Raw genomic sequence first — 17,123 nt, 5'->3', positions numbered from 1 at the left:
AGAGAACAAGCAGCAGCTGTGAAAGGAGAGACTGAACAACCAAAAGACGCAACCACTAACCACAACCAGCACTCACACTTGCCCACACTGCAGCAGAATATGTGGATCAGCCTCTGCAAGTCATCTGAAGACCCACCAACCAACAACCCCTTCGAAGAACATCATACTCGACTCGCATTGTCACACTACTAGCCCAGGAAATTGTAGACCAGGGAGATTTAATTCACTGGTTGGTAAGTTGATGGAGAAGATCCTGGGAGGCAGGATTTATGAACATTTGGAGAGGCATAATATGATTAGGAATAGTCAGCATGACTTTGTCAAAAGCAGGTTGTGCCATACGAGCCTGACTGAATTTTTTGAGGATGTGACTAAACACATTGATGAAGGTAGAGCCATAAGAAAGCAAGGAGGCATAGGATCCAAAGGGACATTGCTTTGTGGATCCAGAACTGGCTTGCCCACAGAAGGCAAAGAGTGGTTCTAGATGGGTCATATTCTGCATGGAGGTCGGTCACCAGTGGAATGCCTCAGGGATCTGTTCTGGGACCCCTTCTCTTCGTGATTTTTATAAATGACCTGGATGAGGAAGTGGAGGGATGGGTTAGTAAATTTGCTGATGACAGAAATGTTGGGGGTGTTGTGAATAGTGTGGAGAGCTGTCAGAGGTTACAGTGGGACATTGATAGGATGCAAAACTGGGCTGAGAAGTGACAGATGGAGTTCAACCCAGATAAGCGTGAGGTAGATCATTTTGGTAGGTCAAGTATGATGGCAGAAGTATTAACTAGTTGAAGAATTTTATCCCATTTCTCTGTAGATACAGATATTTGAAGTTCTATTGACCCTTCGGTTAAATTTGAAGAAACTCGGAGGCCATTTATTCAATATTTTCATATGATGTAGGTTGACCCTTTCTGAATCCTTTTTTAGTAATATTTTGCTCATGTATAGAGGAGCAGAGTTAACAACAAATTATAATTTTAACCGATGAAATATGGCAGCCCAATCTTTGTTTGATCTTTTTAGTTTAGCTTTTTTTAAGTTTAGAGGCTTTTTTTTCTCTCTCTTTTATAAAATATTTTTTTCATGGTTAGTAACTAAAGAGGCTAAACTACATTTGTTACTTGGAATCTGTATTTGTACATGTTAACCGTTACTAATGTAATCCTGATCTCTGTATCATTATCATTATTGCTATGTTTATTAATTTGAAACTTAATAAAAAGATTGGAAAAAAAAAAGAAATATGATGGCAGAATACAGCATTAATGGTAAGACTCTTGGCAGAGTGGAGTATCAAAGGGATCTTGGGGTCCAAGTCCATATAACACTGCTGAGCAGGTTGACTGTGAGCTAAGAAAGCATATGGTGTATTGGCCTTCATCAACTGTGGGATTGAGTTTAAGAGCCAAGAGGTAATGTTGCAACTATATAGGACCCTGGTCAGACCCCACTTGGAGTACTGTGCTCAGTTCTGGTTGCCTCACTACAGGAATGATGTGGAAACCATAGAAAGGGTGCAGAGGAGATTTACAAGGACATTGCCTGGATTGGAGAGCATGGCTTATGAGAATAGGGTGAGTGAACTTGGCCTTTTCTCCTTGGAGCAACAGAGGATGAGGGGTGACCTAATAGAGGTGTACAAGATGATGAGAGGCATTGATCATGCGGATAGTCAGAGGCTTTTTCCCAGGGCTGAAATGGCTAACATGAGAAGGTACAGTTTTAAGGTGCTTGCAAGTAGGTACAGAGGAGATGTCGGGGGTATTTTTTTTTTTTTACGCAGAGAGTGGCGAGAGCGTGGAATGGACTGCCGACGGTGGAGGTGATGGAGGCAGAAACGATAGGGTCTGTTAAGAGACTCCTGGATAGGTACATGGAGCTTAGAAAAATAGAGGGCTATGGGTAACAACAACACACACAAAATGCTGGTGGAACACAGCAGGCCAGGCAGCAGCTATAGGAGAAGCACTGTTTGCAGTCCTGAAGGGTCTCGGCCTGAAACGTCGACAGTGCTTCTCTTATAGATGCAGCCTGGCCTGCTGTGTTCCACCAGCATTTTGTGTGTGTTGTTGTTTGAATTTCCAGCATCTGCAGAATTCCTCGGGCTGTGGGTAAGCCTGGGTAGTTCTAAGGTAAGGACATGTACAGTACAGCTTTGTGGACTGAAGGACCTGTATTTTGTTGTAGGTTTTCTATGTTTCTATGTTTACTGCTGCTATATTTAAAGGGCTCTTTCCCAGGGTCAGCTCTGTTTCTCTATCCACAGACAACAATAGTGAATAAATGTCTTGCCCACAAAGAAGGTGGTGCATTTAATGAAATCCCAGTTTAATTCTGAATAGGAAAGCTTGCATTATTAGCGAAATGGAACTGGGTCTGACATATCCTAGCATATGAACTTCTGGGGAAACACACTAATCAAAGTTATAGTGTACTGCAAAATAAAGACTGTAATGAAATGTCTTTACACCCCAGTGCAGAGGTATTTCAGCATTCTCTGGTTTTTTTTTGCCAGTTATTGTTTTCTGGCACTTCTTGTATTCTGCTTGAGAGTGAATGCATTTTTAACCAATGTCTCTTACCATCGTACATCTGACTAAATTGTAAGCAGTGGGAAGGACTCCTTCCATAATACCACAAAATAGCTCATCAACTACTTTCAAAATTCATTGCCACAATTCTTACAGCCAATTCCATCAGCATATATTGAATAATGAATTGCATGATGGTCTACCAGAGGAGGAAGGTAACATGCATCCACTAACAGCTTGGTGAGCTGGTAGCATGCTGCAATCTTAATTAGCAGGGAGCTCAAAGTTGTCAGAGGGTTTTAACATCCAGGATCAACTCAATCCATTTTTCCATGGTTAAATAATTTATCTCTCCACATTGCCTGAGAAGAAAGTGTAATGAACGTCAACAGAAGATCAACAATATTCTTATTTACATAGGTCATTACTTCAAAGCTTTACTTTTGCCTTTATCAGAAGAGCGAAATGTCAAAACAGAGGAAAAAAGCTTCCTCCGTGTACTATGACTGAGATTATACATCATCCCCAAATAGACTTGCAGTGTGCAGAGGATAATTAAGCTATATGCAATACAGTATACAGTATACTTAATTTATTTTAGTCTATATTCTGGGCATAATGAGTTGATTCCTTGCCTCTTAACATTATTTCCACAGTGAATTTTAAGTTGGTACAGTGGCACAGTGGCTCACAACTCACAGTAGCTAGGATTCAATCCTCACCTTGACTTGATTGAATTCCTCCCATGACAACAGATGTTTTATCCAGGGCGCCAGTTTCCTCCCACATCAGTTTATTTAGCATCAGTTAGTCAAACGTTTGTCTTAGTATATAGTATATATTTTACCTTTCTATGCATATAAAACACTTAAGAAACATATGTATCCAATAAATAAACCACTGCATTGCTTAGTAATAATTGTAGCTTTCATCGGGGCAGGGCCTTTCACATGCTCCATTATTCTCACTTTATCCGTTATCCTTAAAATTATTCCGATCGTTGACCGACTGTAGCTTAATTCTTTTCTAATGACCGATGGCGTTTCACCTCTTTCCAAACGCTTTATTATTTCCACTTTATTTTCAATCGTGCTCACTTCCCGTTGATGGAACAGAAACAGCGGTTCCCAACTGATGCACCATCAATAACTCACACTGAGACGTAGGCGAGATATCGGCTTTTATTGACTGGAAGAAGGAACCAGGAGTGAGTGTCTATCATACAAGGTCCTGGAGACTGAGGCCGATCTTCAGGCCGCAGGTCTCCTTTATACAGGGGCCTGTGGGAGGAGCCACAGGAGCAGTCAGCAGGGGCGTGTCCCAACAGGCACATAGTTCACCACACCAACCTCCGCTGGCTCCTGAGGTCTGCTGGGTCCTGAGGACCACCGCACTAAGACAGGCTAAATGGGACAAGTGGGGGCTGTGCTGGGTTTGGGTATTTGATCATCCACAATATTCCATGTGGGAATTTAAACTGGAGGTGGCAGTGTTTTTTTTATGAGGTCGAGTTGCAAGCTCGACATCAACCCAGCACAGGAGTGGTCTGTCACTGGATCGAACGCAGAAACCTCCGTTCTCCAGCCCGATGCTGATCTCACTGCGCCACCAGCAGAATGGAACGGCGGGGGTGAGGTCAGGGTGAATCTTACTAAGAAAAATTTAAGCCAAATACAAAGTTAAACACTCATCACAGTGTCAATGGCAACGACTTAAAATGATGGACGGCATAGTGATCTGACTTAAAATGGCGGCAAGCATCACGATCTGACTTAAAATGGCGGACGGCATTCTCCTTCCTCAGTTTGTAAGTACGAGTTATTCGTAAGTTGGGTGTTTGTAACTCAGGGACTACCTGTAATGCCTATACTGATCTTCATGATCAGACTAAAAAAAAATTAATCAATTTAACTCCTTGATGAATTAACTATGTTACTTATTTGAGAATTATTATCTTTTGCTATGTCATCTAGTTTCCTTCCAAATCCCAAAGAAACTGGTAGATTAATTTGTGTCTGTATATCAGGGTTCAGTGGCAAAAAGAATCAAATGGAAATTGATGGGTATGTAACAGAAAAAATAAGTTGAGGTGCACAGGGAAATAAAGAGAGAAGAAATGGGACAGATGGAATTGCTCTACTGGGAACTGGCATGGGCCTAAACAGTGGAACAGTCTCCTTTTGTATCATAGTACAAAATTTAAAAAATGTAGAAGTGCTACTATTATAGTAGCAAGCTAAATCCTTTGCTCATAAAATAATTGCAACAGTTAAAGCCCATTCAAATGCATTGTTACAGAGGAACGAGTAAGATATTAGTATATACAAATGCTGCAGTTCTTTTCCATGTTAAACACACTGATGTAAGGAAAGCCCTTAATCTTCTGCACAATGAAACTCAAGTTATTCAAATTCCAATAATAAATACAAAAAAATTATCAAATTCTCTTTAAACATTATCCCTGTATTAAACTTGGGATTTGTCAGTTATGCAATGCTGATGCCATATGTTACCTTGCAGATTTCTTTTTGGGATGAAGTACTTTGTTTGTTCAAATGCCTTTGCCACAGTTGGACCTTTCAGAAGGTTAGTCACTGCATCAACCTTTTGGAACAAAGGAATATCACTCACAAAGCATTCTTCTACAAATTTAATCAAACTACAGTAGTAAATTTAGATTAGGCTGTAATACATAATAAATATTTTTCAATTAACAGTCTATAATTATATGTTGTTTCTTCAATTTATTTCCATTTACAACAATGAAATTAATTTTCAGAGGCTGGATGCAAAGTGGAGCATCATTAATACATCCAATCAAGAGTGTGTGTGTGTGTGAGTGTGTTCGTTCAAGTTTATACATCCAGCAATGCACTTAGAAAATGCAAAGGACTTACATTGTCCAAAGTTCAAGTAACTTAATTAACAAGCTCAAATACAAATTAAATACTCTGACTCAATGCCTGTGCAACAATTTAACTCCTTGATGATTAACCATGCTAGTTATTTGAAAATAAACATTAGAACTCCTAAGTTAGCTTCAAGCCACAGAATGTTGCGCTAACACACAACAAGCCTAGAAGAGATTTTTATTTTTGTTTCATTAGTGTAAATAGATGTAGAACACTTTGCACATGTTGTGTATTTAATATTTAAGTAACATTTGAGTAATATTGTAAATATATTATTTGATTAAACATTCTTTATTGTTTATCTAATGCATTGGGTGATGTCATACAAGCACGTCTCACTAAAGTAAACAGGAAACCAAGACATATTATTCCCAGATTCATCTTTTTATTTAATTAGTTTTATGCTTTGGAATTAAAAAAATATAACAGTGGGGACAAGGACTTTTTTTAAACAAACCCAAGACAACTACCTACCTGTTGAAGTGCAGTGAGACATTCGAGTTAAAAAAAAGCACAGCAAAACCATTGCGTTAAATGGCAGCGTGTGTTCTTCAGAAGGGAAGGCATGGTTGAGTTTTAAAAGGCAGAATACATACTAACTTATGAGTTCATAAACAGCGAGTGATGACAATGGTGATAAACAAAAGGAAGAACAGAAATAGCTGGATACATCAGAAGACAGATGCATTTAATTACATAAGTGATAACTTGAATATGTATACCCACAGAATTGAGCAGTATTTTGAAGCATAATAGGTGTAAGAACATATAGTTTGCTTCGAAGTTTGACTGCTCCAACCAAACCAACCAAAATGAAATTTACTGATATTGTAAAAGTACTACAGAAACATTTAGACCCAAAGCCATAGTTGTTTGAAAAGCACTTTAAGTTTCATAAGTGAAATCAAAAGGAAGGGGTTCTATTTCAGCATAGGTTGTCGAATTGAAGAAGGTATCTGAGCATTGTCAGTTCAGTGATGGGTTTAATGATACATAAAGGTATCATTTGGTTTCTGGATTCTTAAAACAAAGCATTTAAAAACAGCTCTTAACTGATATTTAAAAGAGCAGTTGAAATAGCTGTATCAATGAAAACAGCAGACAGAGATGCAATTGATTTGCCGTCAGGAATGGAAGTGAGCATAAACAAAATTGCAACATTTAAATAGAAATCAGCCTGGTCAAATAAATTGTGTTACCATTCTGTTCTGGCAGGGCTCACATACACCAGACTAATGGAAATTTAAATGCAAAACTTTAAGAAAATGCAACAAAGTAGGACACATGTAAAGAGCATGCTGGGCAGACAAAAATAAATGTAATCCACAGGGAAAAGTAAAAGCTAAAAAGCCAAGATTCAGTTTCAAAAAGAGCAACAATCTGCTTGGTGTTGATGAAAAATCTGATCGTAATGGGAGTGATACAGGACTGAGTAGCCTTGAGATTTACAACATGAAAACGAATTTGACATGCAATATGGCTTGCACCAGAAATGAAAGGCAAGTTAATTAAAATGGAAATGAACACAGGCTCAGATGTTTCAGTCATTCCACAAAATGAGTCTGAATAGCATTTCAAACCTACCAAACTGAAGCCTGCAGATATTCAACTAAGAACTTATACTGGAGAAGAGATAACTCCTCTGGGAATGACATTTGTCAAACAGAAATACATCAACCAACAAGCCACACTGGGCATGTATGTGGTAAAAACTGGAGGGCCAGCATTGTGTGGCCATGATTGGCTCAGACAACTACAACTTAATTGAAGGTCCATCCACCAAATACATGCCACATCCCTGCAACAGAGTCAACTGGAAGTGAATTAAGAAAGGCCAGAGAGCTAGATCACATTGAGGCTGAAGGAATTCCTTCCAAGGTTGAGTGAAGCCCATCGGCAATGACAGTGGTTCAAGTTGCAAAGAATAATGGGACTGACAGGATCTGTGGAGATTTTAAGGTCACAATCAGCCCAGTACTGAAAGTAGATCTATACCCTCTGTCCAGGATAGAGGACATCTTTTCAAATCTTTCTGGAGGGAAACACTAGAGCAAAGTGAACTTAACTGATGTTTACCTACAGATGGAGATGGAAGAAGGGCCAAAGCACTTCTCACCATAACATTTATTGCTACAATAAGCTTTGTTTTGGACCTGGACTCTGGCAGAAAGCAATGGGCTAGTGCTGTAAGGTAGCCAAGGCATTCAGTGTTACCTGGATGACATCATTGTTATGGGGAAGGATGACAAGGAAAATCTCCAAAATCTCAAGACAGTGTTAACAAGATTAGAAGATTATGGGCTCAGAGCACAATGCAACTAGTGTGAATACTTTAAACCAAGTATCATTTACTGTGGTCACACCATTGACGCACAAGTATTACACAACAGTGCGGAGAAAATTCAAGCAGTGCTGAATGCCCCAAGGCATCCTGTGTACATGTCACAGATGCAGCACTTTTAGGATTACTGTAACAGATTCCTGTCAAACCTGGCTACTGGTTGGATAGATTTTTGCATAGCAGGGGAATTAAAGGTTATGGGGAAAAGGCAGGTAGATGGAGATGAGTCCATGGCCAGATCAGCCATGATCTTATTGAATGACGGAGCAGGCTTGACAGGCCAGATGGCCTACTCCTGCTCCTATTTCTTATGTTCTGTGCTCCACTCCTTGAACTCATTACGACAGATTGGGAAGAAGTGGCAATAGACAAAGCACTGAGGTGGCATTCCAATAGGTAAAAGAAATGGTGACTTTGGACATTGTACCCTCACTTTATGATCCACATCATCTAGTGCAGCTTGCCTGTGATGCCTCATTTTATAGTACAAGTTCAGTCATGTCACATGTTGTGAGTGATGGATGTGAATGCCCCATATCCTTTACATCATGTTCAGAGGGATGCTTCAGAGGGATATTTTACACAAATTGATAGAAGTGCTTTGAGTCTGGTTTGGGGTGTAAAACATTTCACCCAATACCTGTATAGAAACATAAAAAACCTACAGCCCAATACAGGCCCTTCGGCCCACAATGCTGTGCCAAACATGTACTTACTTTAGAAATTACCTAGCTTACCCACAGCCCTCTATTTTTCTAAGCTCCATGTACCTATCCAGGAGTCTCTTAAAACACCCTATCGTATCTGCCTCCACCACCATCGCTGGCAGCCCATTCCACTCACTCTCCACCCTCTGTGTAAAAACTTGCCCCTGACATCTCCTGTGTACCTACTTCCAAGCACCTTAAAACTGTGCCCTCTCATGTTAGCCATTTCAGACCTGGGAATAAGTCTCTGACTATCCACACGATCAATGCTTCTCATCATCTTATACACCTCTATCAGATCATCTCTCATCCTCTGTCACTCCAAGGAGAAAAGGCCAAGTTGACTCAATCGATTCTCACAAGGCATGCTCCCCAATCTAGGCAACACCCTTGTAAATCTCTGCATCCTTTCTATGGTTTCCACATCCTTCCTGTAGTGAGGTGACCAGAACTGAGCACAGTACTCCAAGTGTGGTCTGTCCGGGTCCTATATAGCTGTAACATTACTGTATGGGAGAGAGTTTACTTTTATTAATGATCATCAACCATAGGGTCCATTTTCAATCCACTAGGGGTGTTCTACTAACAGCATGAATGCAGAGATGAGCTCTGTTTCTTGGAAGACACAATTACAAGATCAAACTCAAAAGAATGGATGATCATGGAAATGCTGATGGATTGTCTTGTTTACCCTTGGAAAATGAAATACCTGATAAGTTTACAGAAGAGGATATTCCTCTTGTGTATTCTCCATATTATAGCTGACATGATCGAAAGGGAAAGAAGAAAAGTCCCGTAGTGTCTCAGGTCTACATGGCTGCCCAGAATGGCTGGGATGTGCAGCAGAATCTCCAATTGCCCCTCTTGTACCATCCAAGCTGAAAGCTAAAGTGCTGGAGGAGCTGCATGCTGGTCACATAGGTGTGGTCAAAATGGAAGTGTTGGCTTGAAGCTTTGTCTGATGGCTGGGGATAAATCAGCAGACAGAGCAGCTTGCTAAGCACTGGTTGAGATGCCAACGCATCCAGAAGACGCCTAGGGCAGCGCCTCTACATCCCTGGGAATGGTGAACATTGCCCTGGCAGAGGATTAGTGTGGATTTTGCCAGACCACTATGGGCACAAATTTCTTAGTCGTAGTAGATGCAGCTACAAAGTGGCCAGAAGTATCTCTAGTAGCCTCCACTACAGCCTCGTACACTGTTGATGTATTGAGAAGCCTTCTCAAAGACTGGTGTTCCAGAACACCTAATCTGTGAACAGTTTTAGTTATTCCTGAAAAAGAATGGAACAAGAATTTTACATCTGTACTGTACCACCCAGCTACAAATGGCTTGGTGAAACGGTTTACTCCGAATCTGAAGAATGCACACTGCAAGCAATGTCAGCAGAACACATAATACAAACACTGAATCAGAAGCTCGCCAGTTTCCTCCTTGCATATCATAATGCAACACTCTCCACAACCAACAACTCACCAGCTATGCTTTTTGAAACACCCTGCTTTCCTTGTCTAGAGAAGACAACTCTGGCCCTGCCAAACTCATAAGATTAAGGCACTGTCCCACCCCAAACCCCAGTTTGTGTGGATGCTGTGTAATTTGCTACCCTGTTACAAATTGGTGGCACGGAATAACAGACAATACACTGCATATGATTAAAGGAATTATAATTATCAATCTAAAGGGTTAGTAAAGAATAACAAAAAGAAAAGGGCCCATTCTAATGGAACAGTCAAATGTGCACAAGTTCACTGTCACTCTGTGAGTCTCTGTCACTCACAAGCTGGGCCCTTGTCAGCACGAACACCCACACCATCTTCCGAATGTCACTCGCAATGCATCTCGAACGAACGGATCTCCCACCAAATCGTAGGTTACAAATGGTTCTCCCCAGTGCCTTCTCTCCTCATCTCCTGCCAAACAAAAGCCCAAGACCAACCTTATTGTCCCTCACCTAGAAAACCTCCCACTAACTGGATGACACACATTCCACATCATCCCTTATCTTCAACAGTAATTCAAACAAGCTGAAACAAGCTGCTGTTACAGAATTGCCAAAATAAATTACATACAGTATAACAGTAAAAATATGAACCAGGGCATTACATTTTCATGTGTCACCCCTTGCATTCAAGCTTGGATCTGCTCAAACCCAATCTCAGAAGAAGTATGCTGGACAAAGAGCTGAGACAAATTGAGGGCCCCTCAAATAAGAAGGTTTGATGTTTCACTCCTGGACAAGCAATCCTGGTGAGGGACTACAGAGGATATCAAAGTTGGGTACTTGGAAAGATTAAGCACAGAGCAGGGCCATTCTCATTACCAGTGGAGATTGCATTTGATATCATCTGGAGATGCCACATCGATCAGTTGCAGAGAGCGTAGTCAATTGTTAGAGAAGAAAGGTGGCCAGAGCTGTCAGAACCACTTTCTGCAGTCGCAGAGTCAACTCCTACAACCACCACGGAGGAGGCCCCAGAGCCTCAGATTTTTTCACAGACACAAGTCTCACCTACAAGCAGAGTGAGCCCCTTGTCAGGAAAGATGTTATCCCACAAAAGTAAGAAAGCCTACACAGCAATTAAATCTTCCAGCCTGAAAGGCACAATTTAAAATTTACTGTACTCTGGATGTCTAAATAATAATTGTACTCTATATTGAGTTGGAATTTACAGCTAAGCAGGGAGGAATGTTGTGCACTTAATGTAGTGCCCTCCATTGGTCAGAGTTGGCCATTAATATTGCATCCAAGCTGTCAAGGAATGCAAACCATGGCAGTACAATACAGAGAGTAAGCTGTTGCCCACGTAGCAAGCTCCCCATCTCCACGAACCTGATGAACCCAAAGGAACGACAGAGACTGATACAGTTTGATACCAAGCAGCGTTGCAGGAGTTGCCAGTCAACATTAAGCTGAATGTAGGACTACCTTAGGGACTCCAGCTCCAGACTTGTCCCTTAGGGTTTCCTCCCAAATCTTTCCCCATGAATGGGTACAGCCACAAAGTAGCAGAGGTTTGAAATCAGAGTTTTCCTTCTCTTAGATGAGCTGCCAACCACTGCTGACAAACACAGGCTGGTTTTAAGATGCCAGTAACCTGCCTTTGCTCCTTCTCCTGTCAGTAAAAACAGTTCCACTGGGCTTAGTAGCTTAGCCACACATGAAGATGCCAGGAGCATTTAATATTTCAGTAATATTGTAAATATATAGATTGAATAAGCATTCTTTGTTGTTTACATCAAGTCAAGTCACTTTTTATTGTCATTTCGACCATAACTGCTGGTACAGTACACAGTAAAAACAAGACAACGTTTTTCAAGCCCATGGTGCTACATGAAACAGTACAGAACTACACTGAACTACGTGAAAACGACACAGAAAAAAAACTACACTAGACTACAGACCTACCCAGGACTGCATAAAGTGCAGAAAAAAGTGCAGGTATCACAATAATTAATAAACAAGACAACAGGCACAGTAGCGGGCAGTAAGTTGGTGTCAGTCTAGACTCTGGGTATTGAGGAGTCTGATGGCTTGGGAGAAGAAACTGTTACATAGTCTGGTCGTGAGAGCATGAATGCTTCAGTGCCTTTTCCCAGGTGGCAGGAGGGAGAAGAGTTTGTATGAGGGGTGCATAATTCATTGCAGGTTACATGTAAAAGTATGTAAATGGAATACATCGGGGTGTCACGTGATGACGTAGGGTCAAGACGTTGGGAATCCAGCTCCCTCTTAAAAAGCAATGAAATAGGGTTTAAATGAGGAAGAGTTAACAAATATCTACTAGAAACTATTTATAAATAACTCAGGATTATCTTTTGATATGGCTCCTAAACCGAAACAGAAGAAAGCTACTACTTCGAATACTGCGCAAATCGGCGGAGAAAAAGGCCTAACCGCCTCGGTGAAGCCTCGGAATCAAGTTGGATCTCCTCCCAGTGAAGTGCATGGCACTTCTGATGATGCGGGACAAGAAGTTGCAGCAATGTTGGCGGTCTCCAAGAAGAAACAGCAAGAACAACGCATGCGCAAAAGTATGCATGAACAGATATTAACAAAACTACAAATCCCAACTATGGTTGGAAGTGAATCGGAAGTGAAATCAGACTCATTGGGAAATTCAGAGGAAGAAGAAGAGGAAAAGAAGGAAGAGATTAAAGGAGACATAAAAGATATTTTGATATATATTATGAATGAATTAAAAGCTAAAAGAAGGATGCAGAATAAACTCGATAATGTGGTGGAAAAACAAAAGAAGATGGATAATAAAGTTAAACAGATGGAAGTAAAAGTGGAAGAAAACACTGGAAGAATAGATAAGAAAGAAGACAATAATCTTGCCTGGACAATAGAAAGAAAACGGATGTTGGAAAAATAAATGCGCTTGAAAACTCTAGTAGACGAAATAATATCAAAATTGTTGGTCTTATGGAAGGTACAGAGGGAGAAAATCCAATAAAATTCTTTCAAGAATGGATTCCAAAAATGTTGGAATGAAAGAAGGAAGCCAAGTAATTGAAATTGAAAGAGTACACAGAGCTTTCAGACCAAGACCTCAACAAGATCAAAATCCAAAATCAATTTTGATAAAATGTTTAAGGTACCAAGATAAAGAAATGATCTTGAAGGCAGCTATTCAAGGTGCTAAAAAGAGAAATGGGCCATTGATAATAGGAGGGAAAAAGGTTTTTTTTTTATCCAGACATAAGTTACGATCTTCTGAAGAGGCAGAAGGAATTTAATCCAGTGAAAAAATCTTTATGGGAAAAGGGCTATAAATTTTTATTGAGCTATCCAGCAAAATTGATCATTTTCCTGGATAACGAAGAAAGAAGATTTTTTGTTGACTACCGGAAAGCAGAGGAATTTGTACAAGAATTACCTGATGTCCACGAAGAAGTAAAGAATTATAGAAATGAAATGGACTAATGATGAAGACTGAAACAAGGTTGGACTTGATGGACATTTATATATAAAAAAATAGTTGAGGAGTATTAATTGGGAGTAGAGACATTTATTTTTTTTATCACTAATATAGTTTCTTTTTTTTTTGCAGGGGAGCTTGAAGAGCTCCTGATCGATGGCTGCGTGTTTCACGTGTACAATCATGGCGATTGCCATGACCCGTAAAATGGGGGGGGGGGGGGGTAATGTTGTGTTCTTTTTATTCGCAACATTAGTGGGGGGGACGACTTTTTTTTCTTTTAAGTTATCTTTCTTCTATTTTTCTTCTTTTTTGCCTGGATGGTTGGGGAGAAACTCATAGCAACATGGAGAATTTTAAAGAGTTCCCAAGGTATTATGAAAGATTAATTTACTTAATTTTTTAAGTTTTAATGTTAATGGAATTAATGGACCTGTGAAAAGAAAAAGAGTTTTAACATATATTAAGAAAATGAAAGGAATGATATATTTTTTGAAAATTTGGCTCCCATACCTACAAAAGATAGGATTAAATACATAGGTCCTTTGAAGATAAAATTATAAAGTAATTGGGGAAAGTAAAAATAAATATTAAAATTATTTTGAACTCCATGGAACATGTGGGAATCCTCCGATATCCAGGCAATCTTTCTCTTTTTTTTTCTTTCTTGAGATAAGGGCTAAGGGGGGGGGGGGGAGGGTTAATATTATTTTTCTCACTATTTATCATCACATTTATTCTTTGTAATTTTCTGAAATTTAATAAATAAATAAATAAATAGATATTAAATGGAATACATCATCACACCACCACGTGATACGTGCACATCTCACTAAAGTAAAAATGAAACTCAGATATACTGTTCCTGGCACCATAGTTTTATTTTAGTTAGTTTTATGTCTTTGAGTTACAGAACATAACGGTAGGGACCAGTTTAATTTTCCATTGAAAAGCATGTAAATCAGTTTATTAATGTCACATGTAATGATCATATAATCACAAACACATCAAGCAGCACATAAGAAGGTTGTGAACTTGGAGAAGCTCAGAAGATCACAATCACAATCAGTAACCATTTCAGGAATGCCATAAGACAGTCCAAGGCATATCCTGGAGCGGAATATGAGAGTGGCCATGTTCCAGAGATACAGACAGACAGACAGACATACTTTATTGATCCTGAGGGAAATTGGGTTTTGTTACAGTTGCACCAACCAAGAATAGAATAGAAATATAGCAAAATAAAACCAGAAAACGCCAGCTAAAGGTTAAGCTTAGATGGCTAAAAAGGTCTCAGGGTAATACTCAATTGGACCTGGCTTGTCTGAAAGATCCGGACATAAAAATGAAATATACTGTAGCAGTGAAGAACAAATTTGAAGCTCTGATGGTGGAGAACACACCAAGCTGGTTGAAACTTAAAAAGGCAGTGGTGGATGTGTCCAATGAAGTGATACAAAAAAAGAGAAATGTAAAGAAGAAACAAATGGATGACAGGTGAAATTCTGGATCTAATAAAAGAAAGACAGAAAATCACATCAAAGAACAGCAACAAATATAAAACTTTGAACAAAGAAATCAAATGAAAATGTCTGGAAGCAAAGGAACAATGGATGAAAGGAGAATGTGAAGAGGCAGCAAAACTGAAAAATTCTGGTGACGAGTACAAGTGGGTGAGGGCACTGACGGGTGTCAATTCTTGTACATCTACTGTAAATTCCGGACTATAAGCCGCTACTTTTTTCCCACGCTTTGAAAACTGCAGCAACACTGCGGCCTATACTACAGTGCAGCTAATGCATGTTTTTGTTCATGCCGCCAAAAACATTTTGCCTCGTAACAGTAGACTGTTATGAATCCCGTAACTGGAGAACTTACCAGCAAAGATAGAGAGGTCCGTTGAAGTCTGATGTCACTATTTTCAAACGTTTTATTTATAAAGGGACACAAAAGTAGGGTTAATACATACATTCAGATAGTGCACATCGTCAACACTCAATCTAAAGCGCAGATATAGTAATACTCATCATTAAGTGAGCTCTGCTGTTGTCTAGGGGTTAATAGATTGTCCGTTGGAAATATAAAAGTCACTCAGAAAGTCTACCGGCCTCAGCCCGTTGGAAATCGCTGGGTTTCACATGGGGCGACCGAGAGAGAGAAATTGGGGGAGAAGAGAAAGAACTTGCCGAGTCTTGATGAATCTTCCGTGAAATCGGGGGAGCATTGGTTTCCTCTCCCCGATGTTAGTTAAAAGCGGTTTCCTGTGATTCCAGCCAGAAATTCCAATCCCGGAATCTAACGCACGTGGCTTCCTTCAGAATGGCTTCCCGCTACTGCAGGACCACCCTCTCGTGTCTTCTGGGTGCGTCTGAGGGGCTGTCCCCCTGAGACTCTCCTTTATACTTCCTCACGGGGTCGCAGGAGTCAGTCAGGTTGGGATGATGCAGTCTCTCTCTCAACCAGCCAACCTTGCCCAAGGGCTTTTCCCGTGGTCTCCATGAGACAATAGTCGCTGTCGCCTTATTCTGTATCCCAGGTGGAACGTGCAATTTGTATTGTTATGATCCCAGCCCCCTCCTTTGTGAGAATCGCAAGAGCACCCGTCGAAAGGTGGGGGGGGGGGGTCAGTAGACCCAGTCGGAGAGAGAGAGAGAGAGAAACGTGTCAAATTGCAGGTCCCACCAGAGATACAGAATAACAACAGCGACTATTGTCTCTGAATGTTTGTATTAACACTACTCTTGTGTCCCTTTATCAATAAAAACGTTTAAAAATAGTGACATCAGACTTCAACGGACCTCTCTATTTTTGCTGGTAAGTTCTCCAGTTACGGGATTCGTAACAGCACGTTTCTCTCTCTCTCTCTCCCCGACTGGGTCTACTGACCCCCCCCCCCCCCTTCGACGGGTGCTCTTGCGATTCTCACAAAGGAGGGGGCTGGGATCATAGCAAGACCAATAAAATTGATGAGTAGTTCACAGAGGTCCAATGAAATTGTACGATAAATCAAGCGCACTTTCACAATTAAATTATTGTAAATCAGTCATTTGTACTCACCCTCATCAACATGGAAAACACTCGAAGAAAAGCATATGATGCAGCTTTTAAGTTAAAGGCGATCAATAACTTTTCCTGGTAGGCTGCAGTATATATATTTTTTTACCAGTCGTTAGGAGATATTGGAATGTTGTTCGTGCACTGTTCAGTAAACAAGTATACGCAACGTAATTTGTGTGTTACCGATACGTAGGTATATTTAAAAGTAGCTGTGTTACAGGCACTATTCGAAAAAAAGCATTTGCAATATGTATTTGTTTATGTTACCATACGGATTTAATTAAAAGTTAAAAAATCCTCACGTGTAATATCTTTCTGTGTAAATATCTCATATTACAACGTGGGACACCTGCGGCTTAAAATCCGGTGCGGCTTGTACAAGTACAAAATTGATTTTCTTTCTAAAATTAGAGCGTGCGGCTTTTAATCAGGTGCGCTCTGTAGTCCGGAATCTACGGTAGTGTGTGGTTAAAGGCAAAAGATGGATTGATACTCATGGAAAAAGCAGACATTCTGACCAGATGTTCTAAATACATTGCCGACTTGTTTAAAGATACGAGAGGTGAGAAGCCAATAATTACTACCAACATTGATGGCCCACTAATTATGAAATCTGAAGTTAAAGCAGCAGTGGAGAAAGTTT

General features: G+C 40.2%; 1 protein-coding gene across 1 annotated transcript in view; it reads right to left on the bottom strand.

The window, feature by feature from the left end:
• prex2 (phosphatidylinositol-3,4,5-trisphosphate-dependent Rac exchange factor 2) overlaps nt 1–17,123 on the bottom strand; it is a 410,668-nt gene that overhangs the window by 143,787 nt on the left and 249,758 nt on the right. Inside the window, exon 29 of the mRNA XM_059982440.1 lies at nt 5,051–5,141. Coding sequence (XP_059838423.1) covers nt 5,051–5,141 — 91 coding nt within the window. The remainder of the gene's footprint in view (nt 1–5,050; nt 5,142–17,123) is intronic.

Source organism: Hypanus sabinus, chromosome 1 (assembly GCF_030144855.1).
Source record: "Hypanus sabinus isolate sHypSab1 chromosome 1, sHypSab1.hap1, whole genome shotgun sequence".
Taxonomy (NCBI): domain Eukaryota; kingdom Metazoa; phylum Chordata; class Chondrichthyes; order Myliobatiformes; family Dasyatidae; genus Hypanus; species Hypanus sabinus.
This window is presented reverse-complemented; position numbering and strand designations above follow the sequence as displayed.